Source organism: Nelusetta ayraudi, unplaced genomic scaffold (assembly GCF_046127955.1).
Source record: "Nelusetta ayraudi isolate G7.1 ecotype Tasmania unplaced genomic scaffold, CSIRO-AGI_Nayr_v1 ptg000192l, whole genome shotgun sequence".
Lineage (NCBI taxonomy): Eukaryota > Metazoa > Chordata > Actinopteri > Tetraodontiformes > Monacanthidae > Nelusetta > Nelusetta ayraudi.
Window position 1 is genome coordinate 435,001 of NW_027466241.1, and position 22,500 is coordinate 457,500.

A 22,500-nucleotide genomic window follows, 5' to 3' on the forward strand; every position below is an offset into this window, starting at 1 on the left:
ACCTAAAGTATGCAAACATATCTGTCGACCCGGCACAGAATTAAACTCCAGGAGCGCGGAATGTTCCGCGGTCTCGGTGCTAGTGCTGCTAATGTTGCTGCGGTTGCAGCTGCAAGCTCCACTGTGATCTCCGTCGACATCCACGTTAAATATGTCCTGCGTTTGAAAGCCATATTTTCCCTTTCATACATTTTAGAAAAATGATGACGATGACGAGACAGTCACAGTTGTTACTTTCTTCAAGAGCAAATGTTCTCATATTCTTGTAGAAAAGCACTTTCTGACAAGTTTACAGTGACAGCATTTTCACAATGTCATCTACGCATACATGCCTAATTTTCTAAAGAGAGGACTTGTCACTGTTGTATAGAATTTTTAAGAAAAACAGTGTTCAACTATTTACTGAAATTTTGTTTAAGCTTATAAGCAACTTCAGCGGCAGGCTGATTCCACCAAGATGCAATACTGAACGTTATAGAAAGTCTTTCCTTCCGGCCGCCTTTAGACTTTTTTTTAATGTGCAATAACTGTTAGCCCAGTACTCATTTTCTGCACTTAAATCACTCCTGCACATTGCTTGGCCTGGTTTTATTGTTTTAGTTTGTTTAGTTTAGCCCAAGTGTAAGCTAAGTATAAGCTTGTGTATATCTATTTATTTATTTATTTATTATATTGGTTGGTTTGAGTTGTGGGGGGACTGGTTTTATTTTTGTTACCTTGTGTCTGAGAGTATTGTATGAATGTTGCTGCTGTGACAATTTAATTTCCTGTAAAGGATTAATAAAGTACATCAATCAATAAGTTAAAGTAACAATATTAGACAATGTTGAATCACTGTTTGAGCCAAATATGTTCATGTTGTTCTTGTGCAGAAATCTTTTGGGGGGGAAAATGGCGACTTTTGGTGTTGAAGACTGTGTAGAAGTACTTTTTGCCCCACAAAAAAAACTACTCAGGAATCATTTGGAGAATTGATAAGGAATTGGATTGAAAAGCAGAATCGACAATGGCATTGATATTGATAAAATCTCATCAACTTCCAGCCCTACAGTTAACAACTTCTTCCCTGACGCCCCGGTACAAGGGGCTGCGATGGGAGCAGCGGCATTTTGTCTTTAAAGCAGGTCTGTCTGCCTTGGATAAACACACACAAATGTCGTATCTACACAGAAGCTCTGACACTCAGCTATAAGCTCATACAAAATGTTCCTCTGACGTCCAGACAGCAGCAGTCGAAACTACAGTAGGAAACAAATGCTTTGATTGTGAGAATGTAGCTGTTCTTCACTGTGCACTACAATGTTGTATTGTTTACTATTGTGATGATGATGATGATGATGTTTGCACTGAATAAATTTGTTCCCTTTGGAGACGAGCATCTTGCTCTTATTTGTTTTTCTTTGGAGAGGATACTGTGTAGATCAGGGATAATTAAAAAAAAAAAAAAAGATTCATTAAATTATCAGAACATTCACGTCAAGTAAAATTAATTTTACAAGTTGGGTCCACATGAGTTAGCGTGGATAGAAGACGGATGGATGGAACTTGGTTCCAAGGAAATCTGAAATTGTGCACAATTGTGCCAAAATGAAGGATACTTCGAACATTTCAATGTGCTTTTTTGCCATACTTTACTTTTCCTGTCACCAGACTTGATACTAGATGCTGTCCAGATATTGTTCCATGGTTTGCTCAAGACAAAAGCTTATTCAACATGTTTACAAGGGAGATAGATATAGGCTATAAAAGGAGTGAGGCAAAAAAAAAAAAGATCTGTTCATTAAGCCTTGTTCCATTTGCATTTACACTGCCACAGTTGCACAAGTTGTAACACTTGCATTTCTGATGCATTCTCACATTTGCTGCCTTTATTTTGAAACCAAGATAATGACAATAGGTCCTGCAGTTGTTGAGATGTATCCTATGTATTCAGTCCGTGGCCTCAAAAAGGTCTCATGGTAGAGGTGTTTTTTTGGGGGGGGTTCATTTAATCAGTTTAATCCTTATCTGTGAATTAACGTCCCTAGTTAAAACCCAATCTGGACAGAAAATACAATCATGTCTGACAACTTACTCGGACTCTTCTTCCAACTGGGCAATCTTTTTGTTGAGGGTGGAAGTTGACCTTTTGATGGTTTCCTCCTGCTCCTGCAGTTGTTCCTTCAGATCCTTGTTTTGGCGGAGAAGTCGAGAACAAGCGACCTCTGCCTCATGGGTGGTGCTCTGCTCTTTAAACAGCTCTGTGGTCAACTGCTCAGAGTGATGTCATGGAGAAACAGCCGAGAAATGAAGTTTATCATTGGCTGTGTGCTTGCTTGTTCAGTGCTGGAAGTGTACCACCAAAATCCACTGATCAAATCTAGAAAATGGCCAGACTAGGGTAGGACAAATGTCCAAGGTGAGAACATTTCTGCTTGCCCACTCATTAAATGCTTTCCTCTATGTCGGGAGGTTGTCATTCGTCACAGAACACACAAGGGCTGCACATCGGCCTTGCCGGGATGGAGTGCACTGCAGAGGCAGCCACACCTATTCCATGACCGAGAAGAGGGCAGAACTTTTGAGCGCTGAGACGAATCAATGCTACGACTGCGGGTAGTTTTACCAGCGAGCTTTCTCCTCAGTTGATCGTGAACCTTTTCTGCGTTCTCCAGCTCCTCCTCCAGCTCGAGATTGCGGGTGTCCAGCCATCTGTTTTCGTCTACCAGGAAAGACCTTAAAAGAGACGGATTCAGATAGTTGAGAGTTAATTCATGTAACATTAAGTCATTAAATGCAGTTTAGATAAAGGAAAATTGGAGTAGAGCCGCTGCGGCAACCCGACTCCAGGCAGCTTGATGTTCTAAAGTCAGTGGTTCTTTATTGAGGTATGCATTCTCAAGTTTAACCACACCAGATGAATCTTACCTTTCAAAATCTTCAAGGAGAAACGAATAAAGATTACACCACTAGGTGGCGCTTCAGACTTGAAACATGGTAATGAACATTTAAAAAATGAGGCTTTGTTCAATACACTTAGGATGCATGAAAAGACACGGGAAAGTTGGCAATTTTTCAGAACCCAAGAAGCCTTTTGGATATGAAGCAAAACATCTTCAAGATACCAAAACCAGGCCAGTTACCTTAACCGGGAAGGAAGCAGGTAGCATCTCAATCTGAATGCAATTGAACTGTTTTTAAAGACAATAGTAATGTGACAAAAGCCAGAAATAAAGTTTGTAGTCTGTGAAATTTGGAAGATTGACTTCATCCAAAATGCGGTGGTGGGATCTTTAAATTAGCTTTGTGTTTATTGCGTGTATGTTTACCTCACTGTGTTGCTGCTCTTGACTTTCTCCTGCAGCTCATCGATCTCACTTTGAGCTTGTCTCCCCATCTTCTTTGCCGTGTCCAGATCCTGGAAGACGTGTATTAATACTTGAAAATGCCAGCGCAGTATTCCCGATCAACACTGCAGCGACTTGTGGGAATTGAACACGTTCTTCACACCGTGAATACATTAAAAATAATGGGACTAAAAATAAGGAACTGAGCAGTTTTAGTCGTCATACCTGCTTCAGGCTCCTATTCTCTTCCTCCATGGCTTTGAGGTCCTTCTCCATCAACTTGGCTCCCCAGACGGCTTTCTCTCTGGCTAAACTCAGTTTGTCGTACTCGGTCTGCAGTTCCTGCATTTGCACCTGAGGAGTTGAGGCAGAACAAAGGCCGGTGCAGCTTCCAAAATGAGGTAAATAACTTAGTTGTAAAAATGGCTTTCTGTCATTAATGATTAACTCAACTTAACTACTGCAATGATGGACTTAACACAGACATGTATCCAGCATCCTGTCTGTCGCGCTGATTTTACCTTGAGTTGTTTCAGCTTTGTCAGGGCTTCATCGTGGCGCTTGTTGGCAATGTCAAGCTGGTGTTTAGCGTCCTCCAGGTCCACCTGAAACTTCTCCTTAGATGATGGGTTCTGAGAGGGCAGTGAGATCAACGACAGTTTAAAATCAGTGTTACTATCACTATCACATGGACTCTTTGATCTTGCATTCATTTCAGACTTGTAACAGTTACAACAACTTTTATTTAGTTTTCCATGTCTGTATGTGTAGTGTTCTTCTCTTTTTGGCTACTGTGTTAATTGTGTTTACAGAGGACACCTTACATTGGTAGTTACATTCCTCCGAATGCCACCGAAATAGGACTTATTACACTAGAGATAGATAGATAGATAGATAGATAGATAGATAGATAGATTATGGCTACCTGCATAATTCATGGTTCAAGAGGAAAGTAGAGATCGAACGCAACTTCTACTGAGAGAAACGCAGCAGCAGCAGCACACAATCTTGTCGTTAACCATTACCTTATAAATCAAGAGCAGAAGTAGAGACGCACTCAAGTTGAGAACAATTTTTCTTAGGAAAAAGAAGACAAATTTCAGCGATCGCTCACAGTTTAGCTAACACGAAGCTAAAGTTGGCTAGCTCACACAGCCCGCTAACATTACCGACTTCTTGTAAATGTGTCTGTCAACTGACACAGAATGAAAAAACTGCCTATATATGTATGTGTCCAACAGATGGCGTAGTTTTACAAGGAACAACATGGCTAACGTGTCTTGAATAACGTCTTGAATATTGCATTGCTCTTAAAAAACAAAAACAAAAACAAAAAAACAATATACAAAATATAGTGCTACCAAATAGACATTTCAAACCCTGTCTCAACACACATTTAGAATTATATCCAACATCACATTCTATAAATATGTAAATCTGTTTTTCCAAGCGTTCTAGCCTATTCACTGTAAGCCTGAACACTATGACCCTTTAAACAAAAATACTGCAGGCGTATTTCAAAACGTTTCCTTCTAATGAGAAAACCAAACATCAAAACGAAAACACCAATAAATCAGTCACATTTCCTCTAAACCATCAAATATGCATCAGTTCGAACAAGTCCATAAACTAAGTACTGTCCAGTATAGGTAAGCGGGAGAAGGTCTGTTATGTCGTGTGGATGCCTTGGTGTGGGTGGTGTGAAATGTCTCTGTGTTGGTGGCGTGGCAGCAATAGAGGCATCGCTGTCCTCAAACAAACTTTGCTCATAACCTGTGACAGTTGCTCCCCACAGGGGCCCTTATTGCGAACGAGACAGCTAGCCAGTGTAGTACGCAGGCTGTGTCTTCACTTTGAAGCATTGACCCAATGTGAATACGTAGAGAAAGCAACATTTTTCTTTGTCAGCCAAATCAGACAAGCCTAACAATAAATGAACCAATGACCAGGGTTCACCTGTTGGTCTTGGTTGTCAGCTTGGTTGTCTGGCCCCTGGACATGATAGCAGGCCCGTATTTCAAAGAAAAGCTGGGGAGCCTGGGCAGAAGAAAAAAAAAAAACATACAAATACCAACACGAAGAAGAACATGTGGAATTCAAAGGATAAGCATAATAAGACGAAATGAGTCATGGCCAAGAGGATAAAACACAAAACACACATAAACCTCGTTACTGCGTTCACAAGATGGAGGGAACGTTCGGGGTTTCAAAACCGATTGTTAAGTGGCCATTTCCTCTTAGATAGCAGTTATTTGTACTCTTTAATTGTATTTCTGAGATCAATTGGGATTTGATTTCATTTTAGGAAGTACGCTATAGTGCAGCTACAATGTAGCCATAACATACCTCCATAACGTGACTGTTTTCTGTCCTGTTCTGTCCTACTCGGCTCCAGTTTTTCTCAGCTCCTGTTATCAGGCTTTAGAAGGGGCTAAGTGTTTTTTTGCTGTGCCACTTGATTAGACAGACAACATACAGACGCTGTACACGTGGACTGAGTGAGCAACAATGAATCGAGCGTAGTCCGAATTTATTTGGTACTTTAATGCCTTTGTTTGCGTTCTTCTGTGGAATTGTGAATAGAGAATCAAGGTGAGGCGAAAAAGGAGAAGCGAAAAAAGGAAAAAAGGAAAAAGAAGGTGAGGCAAATTCCAACCACATCTATACAATAAAACATGTTTTATTGTGTTGCCAATATTGTTTTTCACCAATGTAAAGAACAGGCCACTCAAATTTACATTTAGCATTTACACAGAGTCAGGTTTCACTGTAAACTTAAATTGGAAAAAAATACATTTCTTATTCCGTGTACTTATTCAGTACACCTTGGAACCAGTGAGTGGCCCAATAATGCATATTAACCATGCCCCCCTGCAACTCCTCCCCACATACCCATTAAAAATATGATGTGTGTGTATGTACAGCGCCTCGCAAAAGTATTCAGTATACACAAGTATTCAGTATATACATACATACATACATACATACATACATACAGCCTGTATGTATATATATATATATATATATATATATATATATATATATATATATATATATATATATATATATATATATATATATATATATATATATATATATATATATATACATATATATATATATATATATACATATATATATATATATATATATATACATGCACACACACACATATATGTATGTATGTATGTATGTATGTATGTATTTCCCGGCACGGTGCGTCCTGCTGCAGTGTCTTCTCTCCTCTCTGGCCTCATTAAGGAGGCGGCTTGACGACTCCGGCTCGGCCGTCCTCGGCTCCCACTCGTGTCTCATCGGCATTCCTTCGCAATCCACGCGCGCCCCCGCCCGCGCGCGCGCACACACACACACGCAACGCTCGCTCCCTCGCCCCCTCCTTCAGTTCTATAGCGGCAGCGGCGTCGGCGGCGTGAGGCACGCGCATCTCCGCGAGAGCCGTGCGGGCATCTGCAGAGCTCGAGCTCCCGGAACCTGCGATGACGCTGTGAGCTCGCGCTAGGTGTGTGATGGAGAGACGGATGCGCTGCTAGGAACCGGAACCGCGAGGCCCGAATACGACCATGAAGCTGCTGCTGCTGCTGGCGGCCCTGCTGTGGCGCGAGGGACGGTGCGGATCCCCGAGCGTCCAGATCGGTACGATTCTTCCATTTACCCCCCATCCTCTTCATTCTCCTCCCCCTCCCCCTCCCCCTCCTCCATCTCCTCCCCCTCCTCCCAGGCCCTGTCTCCATCGGCACCTCCTGCTGCTGCTGATCACTTCGTTCCTTCTCCTCCTCATTCTCCTTCTCCTCCTCCTCCTCCTCCATTAGCTCCTCGCGGTGACGCGGCCTTCACTGGACCTGCTGCAGTGCTCCAATAATGTCAACGTTTTCATATCTATGCGTATGTGTGTGTGTGTGTGTGTGTGTGTGTGTGTGTGTGCGTGCGTGTTCGCGTGCCCGTGCGCTTCGGTGCGCGTGAACCTCTAGTGGCCTGACGCGTATGCGCGTGCGTTCACACGTGTGCTGGTCTTGTTCTGCACATCCTGAAAGCAAATGAGGACAATGGGTTGGAAATGCACATATTATGAAATATATACAGGCTGTGATATTTTAACAGCGGATGTTTGAATATTCATCTTCTTGTATGTATATATATATATATATATATATATATATATATATATATATATATACATATATATATATACACACATACATATATTCATACATATAATATATGCAACAGCACCAAATACTTTGATCATTTTACATAAGACTCACTGGCTGGTGTGTGTGTGTGTGTGTGTGTGTGTGTGTGTGTGTGTGTGTGTGTGTGTGTGTGTGTGTGTGTGAGACCAAATCGCTGGATTTCTTTTGCATTGCCACAAAATATTTTTGCGCAGATGCGAGCCAAGACTACTAACTTTCAGTGGCAGTATCACACTGGCCTCTTCCATCCACCTTCACCACGTCTGGGGTTCTCCTCATTCTCCTCATCCTATTGGCCGGTTGTTCTGTGTAACAACCCCCCCCACCCCCACCCCACCCCACCCCCACGACCCTGTGACAGCCGAGGCATCACAGGGGTGGACGCCGAGTCTTAACGGTGGGGAGGGAAACATCTCCAAAGGTGTGAGGTGAGGGGGAGGAAGCCTGGGAGCAACAAGGGCTTCGGTGAAAAGTTGGTGAGGAGATGGTGGAAGCTGGAGGAGGCCTGGCCTGGCTGCTGGTGGCGACCAGCACTTTCTGAAGGCTGGAACTTTTTCTTTCTTTTTCTTTTTTTTTCTTTTAGCCCTCATGTGGGTCGCGGACGTAGGAGAGTGCTGCATTTGGCAAAAATTCCTGGTCTTTTTCGCTGCGGTTCTGCACCGGGTAAAATGAAGGAGCAGCATGTGCAAATGGCTGCAACCACTGAGAATCCCACCAATTTTACAGGCATCGCAGTGGGATTTAAAAAAAAAAAAGAAAGAAAGAAAACATGGCAGAGACTTCACAAGTTACTGACCTTGTGGTGTTCTGTGGCAGTTCCATCCTCCCGCCACTAGGGGTGATCCGCTGGCTCACTGTTCGCTGTTTTCCTGTCCTCCGGCCCTCGGCTGTCTGATCTTTTTTGTATCTTGGCTGATTGTGCTGTTAAATTACTGCATAGCAAAACCTTTGTGTGACTTAAAGGTGAAGGGTGTAATATGTTGAGGTTTTGAGAAGAAACAGTGACATTCAGTGGTTACTCCTGGACAGTCAGTGACAGGAGAGAACCTCTGTCTGCATTCCACTATATGCAGGGAAAATATCAATTTCTGTCGAGTTACACATCCCTGAGACACAATATATGATTCAGAGTGTTTTTTATTTTTTTATTTTTTAGGTTCAATCCCATTTCACCCCTTTGGCCCAAACGACTCAGCCACCAGCCCCTGTCCAGTGCTGAGGTGTGAGCTCTCTGGGATAAAGCTTTGGGGGCTTAAATTGCCCTTGACGCAAAGATTTCCCAGGGTCACTCTTCAGATGATGGGCTTTGAAACATCTCCCAGAATGCCTTGCAAGCCTTTGGCCACGGCGACAAAATGCAAATTTCTCTTTGGCAATATATATATTTTTTATCCGCAACAATCATTCTTTAAAAAAAAAAAAAACTTTACAAAACTCGTTACTGAGCGCTTGACTTTCGTAGAAAAAAACTCTGCATTATGACATATTATTTATGTAGTTTTATTTTCCAAATACAAACAATGAACGATTTTGCAGGCTGCTGTCGATCCAGCCAGTTAACCAACTTCCGCCCACTGCCCACTCCTCAGAGCCAAAGGCCAGCTGGAGACATCTGAACCCTTCCAGGTGGCACCAGTCAGTACTAAATATTTGAGAATACTGAAGTTAGATCTAATTGGGCTAACCTTGGCTTTACTTAGTGCACTAACTTTTTGCAGTTCTCGTGACCTTTTCAGGAACCAGGCATTTTTTTTCCTTAGGCACATTCAGACAGTATATGAGCTCAGGACTACCAATCCCAGTTCCTAAAACTATTGTAGCTCCTACCCCAAGGCAGTTCCGTGAGAAGTCATATGATGTATGTATAAAAAAAAAAAAGAAAATCACTTGTCTTTCAATCATGACAAAATCGCTACACAATGCTATGCTAAAGCCATTTCCTTTATTTAAAAATTTGAATTGACAAACAACTCAACCAATATTTCTGTGTTTATATATATATATATATATATATATATATATATATATATATATACATATATATATACATATATAAAAACAAAAAAAAACAAAAAACAAAAACAAAAAAATATATATATATGTATATATATATATGTGTGTGTAAATATATATATATATATATATATATATTCATATATATATATATATATATATATATAGAGAGAGAGATACATATATCTATATATATAGATATATAAACACACACACAAACACAGTGTTCTGTTGGATTCTCTTTTGATTGAACAAAGGATGTGGATATAGCGCTTTATGAAAAAAAGTTTGAAGATCGATCGATTAACTTCGTAGTGCTGAACGCGTCTCACGACAGCAACTCTGAAGGCCCGACTCCCTTCCACGCTAATGTCTCTGCAGACGGAAGGAAGGTGGGGGTCATTCCAATTGGTTCCAGACCCCTCAAAGGGGGGATAAGAAAAATACTTAGAGCTCACAATTGAGCTTTTGCTAGTTGCCCGAATGTAACCCAGTGCTAGAACTGGAGCTAGCTAGAGGCTACGTGACACAGCCGGTGAGCTCTGATCCACTCAGCCACCCTGAGGCCGACATCCAGAATGATACCACGGCCGAGCTTCCACCTCCACAGCGATATTGAAGCAGAGTGAGATGCAGAATAGCCTCAGTCCTTAGCGGTAGTGCCACTGCTGCCCTCCCCCCCCCCCCCCCCCCCCCCAGCATAAACAGCAGCCTCCACCCTGCCCCCACCTGAACACACACACACACACACACACACACACACACACACACACACACACACAAACATTGTCTCTTATGCTATCAGAGAAATACAGACCACTGCTTAAATGGGTCACAGCTGAGAAAAAGCCAATCAGAGTTTGGTCCGAAGGAGCAACCTCAGCACATGGTTGGGGACACGAACAAGATGGCAGCTTCCTCTCAGCCTCGTTGCTAAAGATGCAGCTGACATTAAAACTTAATACGCCACAGATGACAAACGAAAAAGGCCTGCGATGCGCCTCGGCTAGAAAAAAAAAAAGGAAATTAGTGGCAAAAGGAAAAAAAACTCAATTAAATGTGATTTTTTTTTAAAAAAATGCAATTCTAGCTAAATTCTATTCTTTTGTTTGCGCATTTTCAAAATGATGTTTGTTTTTTTTTTCTAATCATTTTTCGACAAACTTTCATCAATCATGCGTATTGTAGAATGGCAATATTCAAAATTGGAAATTAAAAAAACCCTCTTGAAGTAACCATGCCCCCCCTCCCCCCACCCCCACTCTTGATCATCTGACTACTCCACCATCAGAGAAACATCAGAGTGACTGAGGGAAATGCGGAGCATCCACGTGCAAAAGAAAACACCACAGCCTGATTCAACGACTGCGGAGAAGCAACTTAACGTCACAATCAAACCAATCAAACTCTCAGGTGTTTCTTTCGCCTTTAACAGCGGCTCAGACCAAACAAATTGTCACTGCTTGATGCTCACAGCAGCTAATGTTTGCAACTAAATACCCATACAGTGGCCAACAAAAAAACTAAGTGATGTAATATGCATTCCAGGCCTCAAGGTGGCAATGCAACAGAGTAACACAGGTGTGGGCAAGAGCAGGAGGCAGCAAGAAACGAAACAGAGACGTGCAAAGTTAAAGCAGGAGACCACAACAACTGCCGAATGATCCCCCCGCAGATGACGTCATGACATCATGACATCATCGCCTCCTCAGGCTCCACCCAGGAACTGCGGCCAGAGAGATGGTTGCACTTTCAAAAGATTATTCCTATGAGCCGGTTTTTCTGGCGTTAGTAGTTTTCTTTCTCTAGCAGAGGCATTGAATTTATCTAACGCGGGCGCGTCAAACCATCTGCTGCTGCTTCAGCCCTCGTAAACAAACACCCACAGTGAGTGAGTCAGTGAATCAGTCAGGGAGTCCATGGCAGCCAGACTGACTGACTGAAGACTGAACATTCTCTGTCTTTCTAGCTGTCGTTTTTTTGTTTCCTTTCCTGCAGAATTTAATTTTGATGTTCTTTCATTTATGAAAATATGTTAAGTCTACTTAAAAAGGCCTTTATTTAGATGACAAAAAAAAATATACAGTTGTACGTGTTATCATGTCTGCGTCCGGTAATTCCGATAAAGCTTTGGCTTATTTTATTATTTTACTGGTTTATTTGTTCCCCCCCACACACACACACACACACACACACATTATCTAATTGGTTACAAACATCCAGACAGGCCGCTTTTCAACGCACTTCAGTGCCAAGGATGCAGTTTTTCTCTACTCTCTGCAGACACTAGGGGGCACTCTGCGAGGACGAGGGGCGGGTCATGCCTCAGCTGTTTTCCGCTCGGAGACGTTGTGGTCTCTCAATCGTTGTGTTCTGCTTTTGTTTGTAGCGGCAGGAGCTCCACAAGATTTCCGGAACTTTCCGCTGCCGACTTGCGGCTCCATCGCTCCATGAACGGAACCGCCGGCTCGCGGCTGCCTGTGCGGAAACGTGACCTCATTCTGCCAGCTAGGCCGCAAGTGCAGAGGTTAAATTACTTTAATGGATGGGCTTTTTTTTTTTCTTCCTTTGCCCATGCGCGTTTGTCCTTTAATTATTTGAGGAAAAAAAAATTGGAGTCAACAAACGTGCACAAACTGATCACTGAGTTGGTCAGTGATTCAGGGACTCGCAGATGAATGTGAATTGTAGCCGGCGGAGCTGTGTTTGTGTTGTGCTGTTTGTGTTGTGGTTGAGCAGCAGCGAAGGAACGCTGCAGGCCTGAGGTGGACTCTCAAAAGCCGACAGGACCGAGTCAGCTGGAGCGGGAGCGGACAGGAGGCCTCGTTAGTCATCAGCTTGTTATCGGCCCCAACAGAACTCCTTGTTGGCAGTTATGTTGCACTGGACATCATCAGAACAATCACATCTGTCCAAGATGGTGGCATTGACTCGTACTCTGAACTATCGACTACTGTAGCAACTGCTACTACTACTATTACTGCAACTGCTACTACTACTACTACAGCAACATTTCCAAGGCCCTAAAACCTGTATTCTGTCATTTGGCCAGCAGGGACCGCCAAAGTTGGTTGCAAATAAGTAAAAAAAAGAAATGACTGAATATGATATACTGTATATCTTATAATAAAATGCACACGCTACAAACTAGTTACAATTTCTTTTGTTTATTTAAATTGCTAGTACAAAGGAAAAAAATCAGCAAATACCTTGAAAAGCGCCATAAAGTTGTGGTTGTGGCTAAAGTTTATTAGCCGAATGTGGAACCAAGGTGGCGCTAACTGTGAAACCAACCTCGAGGTTCAGATCAGGTTTTTGACAAATTGATGGGTTTTGTTTATGTTTGACTTATGTTGTCTGTTAGCTTGATTTTGTTTTTCTTTGTTATTAACTCTGGGAGGAAATCTGTTCCATTTGTGAACCTCCAGACTGTCTGTGAAACAGAGGTGAGGAGTAAATGTGTTGATTTCCATCAATCAATTCAAACAAACCTGCACTGTGTACAAAAAGCAAAGCCATTTTCCTTTGAGGTGCAAATATAGAATTCATGATTAAATCTGACGTATCATCCAAATTCAACTCTGAAAGCCACGCATTGTTCAAGAACCTTTCAACTTTTATTTGTACAGCACTAAATCACAACCAAAGACGTCTCAATGCATTTTGTAACAATCAGAGGAAAAACCAACTGGGCCTGAAAAGCAAATACAAAAAATGTAAAGAGGGTGTAGGAGTAGAGCAATAAAGAGACAAGAGAGAGTGAGAGTGAGAGTGAGAGACAGACAGATATAGAAGTAACCAGAGTGGCAGACAGGCCAGAGTGAGTTGCAGGGGTAACAATAAAGCTCTCACAATATAGATGTATATACAGTATATATATGAATAATTAATTTAAAAAACTAGAAATACAGAAAGACACATGTAAGTATATGCAATATATCAATATAAACATGCAGATGTATATAAATAGATGTTTTGTCATATACGTCAAATTATTATATCATTTATATAGGCTTAAATGTTAAATAGTGGGGTATGTATATATACATAAACTATATATACTGTACATGTATTCATATTTTTACATATTAGTGTATATATATATATGTATATATATATGTGTATATATATATATATATATATATATATATATATATATATATATATATATATATACATATATATGTATCAATGCAATGGATGAAAAATGTTTTTCCGTGCAGTGAGGATGATTCACTTCTTCAAACTGTTGCAACCTGGATCCTCAGCGGCTAATTCCTCTAAATCTGAGACTGAGACATTAATCACAACAACCTCATCCGGCCTAAATGTGACCCAACAAGCTTAAGCGTTCATTAATTCAATAAACCATCTTCATGCAGAGTTTCCCTTTCAGCTGTGTTGATGTTATTGTTGTTTTCCTGCTGTTTATTATGAAGACTCATACAAGTCTGTTGACTGTTAGAGTCAATGACGGATCCTGGAGGAGGAATAGAACAATGTTTCTGGTTTTAAACATGAGCAGAAAGAGTAAGCGAAGTGGAAAATAAAGTGTCCCCTTCCTGTCTGACCTTGGCTACCTGTTCCATCCGCCTCCTGCAGGTGGCCTGTTCCCCAGGGGTGCCGACCAGGAGTACAGTGCATTCCGGGTGGGAATGGTTCAGTTTGGGATGGCAGATTTCAGACTGACGCCGCACATAGACAACCTGGAGGTGGCCAACAGCTTTGCGGTCACCAACTGCTGTAAGTTTTGTCTTATTGATATTATTATCATTATTGCGAATGTATTCTGAATGTCCACTTGGGGATGAATGAAGATGAATCTAATCGAATCCATTTTCATCATTGTTTTGATTCCATTATGGTTGTTGCCAGTGGAAATTACAACGCGTTTGCTTTTCTTGTGATTTCTATCATCGACAAATGGAAAAAACATTTAAATGTGACAAGGGGTAGATTTGCTGTCATCATGACAGTAGGGGGCGCCACCCCTGCTCCCCTTCAGGCCTCCAGAGCAACAGTTCACTTTGAGAGTCAAACGGATCAAATGGACCACACAGTCCTTGCTTCAAGATTCAGGTTTCTGCACAGAGGGGTGCATAAAAAAAAAAAGAAAAAGAAATGAATGAATGAAAATAAACACAATGCTTCAGTGCACAGAAGAGGCTGAATCATACAGGATATTATTAAGTCACATTACGCAAGTAAGAAGATGCACAGCAGTCAAACAAACCAACGAGTGTTCTGCTGTGCACTTTCCAGGACTTCACAATGGGACTGGGACGTGGCCCATTGTGAAGTCCTGCACAACATGTTTATTACAATAATAAATCGTGTAGCGGTGACTCTGTTGTGCAGAGTGCGAGGGGGTAGTCGAAGCTGGTCGGGCGACACACAAAACTTCAAGCCAAGTGAAGGAGGTCGTCACATGACCTGCCCCTTGTTTGACAGCACGCGACCAGGTGATTGACACTCGTGTGGACAGCGGAAAAGGACCCCCTCTCTCTCACACACACACACACGCGCACACACACACACACACACACACACACACACACACACGCACGCACACACACACACACACACTGCAACGCTGCATTGGCCTTAAATAGCGGAGCGCTGAGCCTCGGGGCCGCGGTTACACAACGCTCCGCTGGAGACAGACTATACACTCGCGCACAGTGAGGCCTCATTCCCAATCGCGTCTTCTTCACGTCCTCTCACTGGATTTAGAACGCGCCGCCCCCCCCCACTCCCCCCCGTCCTCCGCCACCACCGCTTTGACGGTAATGGTGTCAGTGTAAAATAATGAATTGAGAGTTTCCAACCTGAAATGGTCATCTGGGTGAGTGTTTCTGGGTTGGGCGGGGGGGCGGGATCCCAGTTGTGTCATTGTTAGCTTTGTAGCTTTTAGTGTGTTGACTTGTTTTCAAACATGTCAACACACTAAACGTGATTCAACATGAAACACTAACAATCAAAAAAAAAAAATGTCCCTGCCACAGTTTGTTCGCAGTTCTCCCGGGGCGTCTACGCCATCTTTGGCTTCTACGACAAAAAGTCGGTAAACACCATCACGTCCTTCTGCGAGACTCTCCACGTCTCCTTCATCACGCCCTCCTTCCCGGCGGAGGGTATGAACCAGTTTGTCCTCCAGATGAGGCCGGACATCAAGGGCCCCCTGGTGTCACTGGTCGAGTACTACAAGTGGGAGAAATTTGCCTATTTGTACGACAGCGACAGAGGTACGATGGCCGTGGGCCGACATCCCATCATGAGTCAGGGCTAAAAAACCAGCTTCTGCTCAAACAGCGCTGATGGCGTGTGTTGTGTTGTGTTGTGTTGTGCGGTGTAGGTCTGTCAACTCTGCAGGTGATTCTGGACACTGCCGCAGAAAAGAAGTGGGTTGTCACGGCCATAAATGTGGGGAACCTGAAGGACGAGAGGAAGGACGAGGCGTACCGCTCCGTCTTCCAGGTTGGGAAACTCTGGACCAGAAAATGCAAAACCACACTTTTGTTTTTGTTTTTTTGCTTTTTGTGTGTTTCTTAAAAACCTGACGCAACTCTGGTCGTCCCGCAGTGCCAGTTGGCTCCGTGTCGAGGAAACAACAAAAACAACAAACAGTCTCTCGTTTTTTTTTCAGCATACACGGTTCGTTTTCTCCAGATCAGGACAGGAAGAGCGTGGTGTGTGAGCCAAAGGGTAAATTAGGACAAGGTGCTGAGGCGCTTCTACACTTTGCGGCGCACCAAATTATTCATAGCTGTAAAAGCCAAACAGCAGAAATGAAGCCGTCGGGGTTATCGGTTGCAGCGGGATTTAGTGTGCAAAAAGCTCACAGCTCTGAAATAAAAAGTGAATGTTTTTTTGTTTTTTTTTTCCCACGAGAAAGCTCTATTGGTTCCAACATAGTCAGACTGCTGACACAGTGCTTCCAGTGAGATAAGATGTTAAAAAAAATAATTTGGTTCCTTTAGACGTTCCACAATGTCGCACGACCGATGATGGCCATCCTAACACAAGGTTTCTGACCCTGTACAAGCAATTTCTTCCCATATTTTGGGTCTGTTAGTTATTCCTGATTCTTGAAGTTTTGCCGACTTTGTTTTTCAAGCATAAACTTCCTTATAAAGTTTTGTTTCAAATTACAACAACTGATTGTTGAAAGCGGACGAAAGGGGGCCGACAGTCTCGGCCACCGGTGGGCAGTGATGAGTGTTTGCATGGATGATGACGCGCTGACCACTCCAACTGTCTGCCCACAGCCACGCACCAAAATTAGAAACCTCTCTGTGCTCTGAAGCACTTCACCTTGCGTGCGCGCATGCACCCGCGCAACGGGGAGTGTGAAACATTAACGTGCCTGTTTTTAGGACCTGGAGATCCGCAAAGAGCGGCGCATCATCCTGGACTGCGAGCAGGACAAAGTCAAAGACATCATGGAGCAGGTTAGTGCCCCGTTTTTCAATGCCAAACTCTGCCGAGAGAACTTTAAACTAGCTCTGGCATCCATTTTAATTCTGTCCATCCTTATGTATGAGAAAAATATAATGAGAAAAATATAAAATAATATAAAGAGTAAAAAAAATGAGAGAATGAGAAAAAACGTAAAGCTGTGACAAATAGGCAATTTCTCATATTTAGAGCTGCACAATACATATCTCTACTATTTTAACTGGAACTGTCTTACTTTGCCTCCAAGGTGATCACCATAGGCAGACATGTGAAGGGATATCACTACATCATCGCCAACTTGGTGAGTGTGAGACTGGGTGAAGTGGAACCAGAAGCTGCTAATCCAGGTCTGATCTTTTAGAGCTGTTTACAGCCATAAACATGCAGAGCTTTGGGTTGGCTAGTGACCAAGCAGGCAGCAGCTACTGACAGCCAACGCTACCAGAATCACCAAGGAGTGGAAAGTGAAAAAAGGTTGTTTTTTTTTTAACTTGTTGTTGTTAACATGTTGTTCTGGTGGCAGGGTTTCCTGGACGGTGACCTCTCTAAAATCCAGTACGGAGGTGCAAATGTGTCCGGCTTCCAGATCGTAGACTTTGACGACCCTGTGGTGGCCAAGTTTGACCAGAGATGGGAGGCTCTGGAGGAGAAGGAGTACCCTGGAGCGGACGCCAGGATCAAAGTAGGGTTGCCACTGACGCTGCTTCGCTGTCTAGTTGAAAGCTAGCTAGAGAACACAAGTGCAGAAGCAGTCTTGTTGAGGTGACCCCTCCCCCACTGTTTTCTCTCAGTACACCTCAGCTCTCACCTACGACGCCGTCCACGTGATGACCGAGGCCTTCCGCTTCCTTCACAAGCAGAGGATAGACATGAGTCGCCGTGGAAACAGCGGGGACTGCCTGGCCAACCCAGCGGTGCCCTGGGCACAGGGCGTGGAGATCGAACGCGCCCTCAAGCAGGTGACTGCGCCTCACCAACTGCGGAACTCACAGCAACTCACCGGTCAGCCGTGGGAACCGTGGCAAAAAGTTCAGGCATTTTTGACCTCATGTGCGTGTGTTGCGTGCGCGTAGGTACGTGTGGACGGTTTAACTGGTAACATCCAGTTTGACCAGTACGGGAAGAGAGTCAACTACTCTGTGACGGTCATGGAGCTGAAGAACAATGGACCAGTCAAGGTGAGGGAGCTTCAGCAGTGAAAGGACAAGTCTGCGACATGACAGTGGCAAAGATGTGTGTGTGTGTGTGTGTGTGTGTGTGTGTGTGTGTGTGTGTGTGTGTGTGTGTGTGTCTCCTTAGATCGGCTACTGGAACGAGGTGGATAAGATGGTGCTGACAAAGTCGGACCTTTACCCCAACGAGACCATGGGGATGGAGAACAAAACAGTCATTGTGACGACTATACTGGTAATGTTTAAAAGAGTTCTGCCACACTGCTTTCGTGAAGTGATAGAGCTCAGTGTTAATGCTACACAGACTTAGTGTGGTCAATGTAGTCCCTCAACCACTATTGACTGAAAATGCGCCATTGTTGTCAGTAGAAAATACAAAATCTGTCCCTGCATTTTTAAGAATATCTTTATGTATGTATGGGCTGCTAAGTATTCCCTTGGCAGCCCCACAAAACAATCTTTGCACAATGTTTTCAAGGGGTTTGACTCCTTGATTGCCAAAGAGTCTTGTCGCTATTGACAAATAAATGCGCCAACAGTACAATGGGAACACAAGATAACAAAGCTTCTTCAACTCAAAGCCTAATTTATTAGTGTGTGTGTGTGTGTGTGTGTGTGTGCAGGAAGCTCCTTATGTGATGCTAAAGAAGAACGCTGAGCAGTTCCAGGACAATGATCGTTACGAAGGTAGGCTGTTAATCAGAAGTCGTCCACTCTCATCAGTTCGCTCAAGCAGATGCCTACCAATAAATAATGCCACGGTTTGATACGGCATGTTTTACACCGTCTCCGTGTCCGTCTCGCACTGCCAGGCTACTGTGTTGACCTGGCTGCCGAGATTGCAAAGCACTGCGGCATTCGCTACCAGCTGAAGATCGTGAGCGACGGCAAATACGGAGCCAGAGATGCAGAGACCAAGATATGGAACGGCATGGTCGGGGAGCTGGTGTACGGGGTAGGTCCTTCAGCGGGGCCAATAGCGGCGCTGTGCATTTGGTTCGGCCTGCTTGAAAAAATTGAGGCCCGGTTCCCACTTCTCATTTACCATGCAAGCACTGGCCGGCGGCACAGAGTCACAGGAGGCGGCAGCTGAAATCTACTCATAAGATAAATGTGACAAGTTTGGTCGTTAGAGGTCTTTGCTTCAGCACAGACATTGTGACACTGTCCTCCACTATTTTAAATAGATAGATTGATGTACTTTATTTATCCCAAATTGGGATCAATAAAGAATTTCTTGTATAAACAGAGTGCAATAAGACATTGTTCTAAGTTATTTATAGCTAAGTTATTTGACCCTTGGTGGGCTTTGTCTAGGTCGTGTGCATAAGATATTAACATGGTTGGTCTTGTGCTTTACATGCTTTATTGCACTCATCGCAATTCTCTTGACCAATTAGCTCATCTCGGCGTGTGTAGCTCCACCTTCTGGGTATGCTGCTACACGTGGGACCCTAAAAGACGGGTTGCTGGAAACTGTCAATCAAATTGCGCGTCAACACACGCCAACTCTTTATTTGTGCAATATTTGTGGGGGCACCCCATGTGACCGTGAATAGGGATGTATATTGTTCGATATCGATACCGGTACCGACTCTTCTTATCGGTACCGATACTTATCGGTACTCTTATCGATACTAATACGTTTAATTTAGCATTTAAAAAAATGTTACGAGACATTGAAAGATTCAAAAGTCCTTTAATTGAAGGAGAAAGCACCAGCAACAACATTATACAACCCAACAGACTAAATACTTACAGCCATATGTAAAAAGAACAGTCAATGTAAGGGCGCTTCTCTACCAAGCTGGTAGGATGGTGCCTGACGGCACTTCTCTGAAAGGAGCGGTGTAACCTGGATCAAGAGCTCTGATTATCTCCCTGGTGCTGGTGTTTCCCTCATTGGATGCAGTTACTGTCCAACAAACATTGCATTGAGAGTCATTCGTTTTCATGAAATGAGCCCTCATCTCAGAGCGCTTTGGGCTGATGGCCAACTTGTCCATTAGCGAGAGAGGCGCTACGTCAGTGTCATCACCTGTCGACAGTGGCAGCGTCTTAATGACGTTACGGTAAAGTTTAAATAAAATTAAATTAAAAAAAACGATAACGGTATCGTTTGTCCAGAACGTTAACGGTACCCCGGTACAGTTTTAATTAGGAACCGGTCGAAAAAAATACTGGTACACGGTTTACATCCCTCACTGTAAATGCACAAAATGTGACATCAATAGTATCAAGAGCATCAGGTTAGTTAGTTTAATTTATCTCCTTCGTTATGCTCATCAGCCGCTCTTCTGCACGCTGACTTGAGCAATCACATTCTACGACATTACACAGTCCACTGCCACCATGATGCCGGATGACCACTGCTCTGGAGCTAGAACACGGTGTCAAATGGGGGGTGCAGGTTTCAAGAGAACAACTCTCTCTGTGTCAACTTGGCTCTGTGATATCGGAAGTCAACGAGGAGCAAAAAGCAGGAATCTACCTCCAGGACATCGATGGCCTCGCAGCTACTTGCATGGCGGAGATTCATTTCTTGCACGTCTGACCACATTCTCTTCGCTCTCTTCCAGAAAGCAGACATTGCCATTGCTCCGCTGACCATCACCCTTGTCCGTGAAGAGGTGATTGACTTCTCCAAACCCTTCATGTCCTTGGGAATCTCCATCATGATCAAGAAGCCGCAGAAATCCAAACCGGGGGTCTTTTCTTTCCTCGACCCGCTGGCTTACGAAATCTGGATGTGCATCGTCTTTGCCTACATTGGAGTCAGCGTCGTGCTCTTCCTGGTCGGTTAAAACATTTTTCAAAGTCAGATAGAGATCACGCTGCTGTGGCCATACTGTGATACAAATCTGCGGTTATCTCAAAGGTCTCCAGGTTCAGCCCCTACGAGTGGACGCTAGAGGAGCCAGAGGACGGAGCGTTGCCACTGACAACCGAATCCACTAATGAGTTTGGGATCTTTAACTCCCTTTGGTTCTCTTTAGGTGCTTTCATGAGGCAGGGTTGTGACATTTCGCCAAGGTGAGTATGAAGCACCCTCAGATTTCCCCATTTGCAAAAAGTCATATAGGAATCTCAGCACTCCCAAAAAGAACAGGTGCGTCGGAGAAAGGCGGCGCCCAGCAGTCAGACAAAATCAAGAAAAAGCTCTCGCACGCTGTTCAACTCTCTTCCTTTTTAATCAAGCAGCATTTCGGTCAACAGACTTTTATCAGGCATCATATGATATGACATGATATGATATGATATGATGTGATATGATATGACACGATGCCTGATGAAGGTCTGTTGACTGAAACGTTGCTTGATTGAAGGAAGAGAGTTGAAGAGTGCGCGGGAGCTTTTTCTTGATTTCGTCCACTTGCAAAAAGGAAGTAGATCCTGATTTCCAGCCTGACTTGAGGAAACTCGGATCACCCAATGATTCTCGGGCGCGGCACCGCTGCTGCTCCAGTGCTAGTTTTGTTTTCGAGGCAATTTACCAAAACATTGGCGGTAATAAAATATGGAACGATATATGAAAGAATGGAACCTAAAGTATAGAATGAAGAAAAGTCAAGGAAAACAAAACAGCGCGAGTCAGATAAACACAGGCAGTCAAATCAATTGAACACAGAGGAACAGTTACAAAAAGAAAACACAAGAGTGACTGATGCATTTTAAAGAAAGTTAGGGTCCAAAAACAGACAGCAGCATATCCATATTTCTTGGGGGACACTTGGTTCCTCAGAAGTGACAATAAAACTCCTGAAAGAATAGTTTATTTGATACCACATTGATGCATTTTAGGCCAGTTTGCTTCAAGGCATCACATCAACACTGTGCCTCGGGCCTTTTCCTGCGGTTGTTTGCAGGTCACTTTCAGGTCGCATAGTCGGTGGCGTGTGGTGGTTCTTCACTCTCATCATCATTTCCTCGTACACTGCCAACCTGGCTGCCTTCCTGACTGTGGAACGGATGGTGTCCCCCATCGAGAGCGCCGAGGACCTCGCCAAACAGACAGAGATTGCCTATGGAACTCTGGACTCTGGATCCACCAAGGAGTTCTTCAGGGTGAGGACACAAAGTGGTCGTGAAATTGAGAAGCCAGGCCTCGTGGTGGTCATTGTGAACATCAGTGAATGATGCCACCTTGTTGTCAGAGGGTAAAATTCTTTGAAAAAACTCTAAAAAAAAAAAAAAAAATGCCTGTTTTCCTCCTGGGCCAATGTCTCATTTAGACTCCAGGTCGTGGGGAAATCCATTCAGTAGTTTTTTTTTGATGATACAGAGTACCAGGAAAACAATAAAAGCATCGCCTCCTGTGCA

General features: G+C 43.5%; 1 protein-coding gene and 1 long non-coding RNA gene across 5 annotated transcripts in view; both read left to right on the forward strand.

Annotated features, from left to right (window-relative positions):
* Window positions 1-885, forward strand: part of LOC142881387 (uncharacterized) — a 4,489-nt gene extending 3,604 nt beyond the window's left edge. The window contains exon 3 of the long non-coding RNA XR_012925572.1: window positions 1-885. This exon is cut by the window's left edge and continues 1,969 nt beyond it. This is a non-coding gene — a long non-coding RNA (uncharacterized LOC142881387).
* Window positions 886-6,601: 5,716 nt separating this feature from the next.
* LOC142881358 (glutamate receptor 2-like) overlaps window positions 6,602-22,500 on the forward strand; it is a 31,456-nt gene continuing 15,557 nt past the window's right edge. For 2 of the 4 annotated variants that reach the window (XM_076015630.1, XM_076015628.1), the window contains exons 1-15: window positions 6,602-6,980; window positions 14,153-14,293; window positions 15,556-15,795; window positions 15,906-16,027; window positions 16,927-17,001; window positions 17,256-17,309; window positions 17,532-17,690; window positions 17,800-17,967; window positions 18,082-18,186; window positions 18,308-18,415; window positions 18,804-18,867; window positions 18,993-19,135; window positions 20,760-20,975; window positions 21,059-21,213; window positions 22,047-22,245. In XM_076015630.1, the coding sequence (XP_075871745.1) occupies window positions 6,908-6,980; window positions 14,153-14,293; window positions 15,556-15,795; window positions 15,906-16,027; window positions 16,927-17,001; window positions 17,256-17,309; window positions 17,532-17,690; window positions 17,800-17,967; window positions 18,082-18,186; window positions 18,308-18,415; window positions 18,804-18,867; window positions 18,993-19,135; window positions 20,760-20,975; window positions 21,059-21,213; window positions 22,047-22,245 (2,022 nt within the window). In that variant the 5' untranslated portion in view covers window positions 6,602-6,907. The remainder of the gene's footprint in view (window positions 6,981-14,152; window positions 14,294-15,555; window positions 15,796-15,905; window positions 16,028-16,926; window positions 17,002-17,255; window positions 17,310-17,531; window positions 17,691-17,799; window positions 17,968-18,081; window positions 18,187-18,307; window positions 18,416-18,803; window positions 18,868-18,992; window positions 19,136-20,759; window positions 20,976-21,058; window positions 21,214-22,046; window positions 22,246-22,500) is intronic. The other 2 variants (XM_076015629.1, XM_076015627.1) reach the window with 1 other exon arrangement.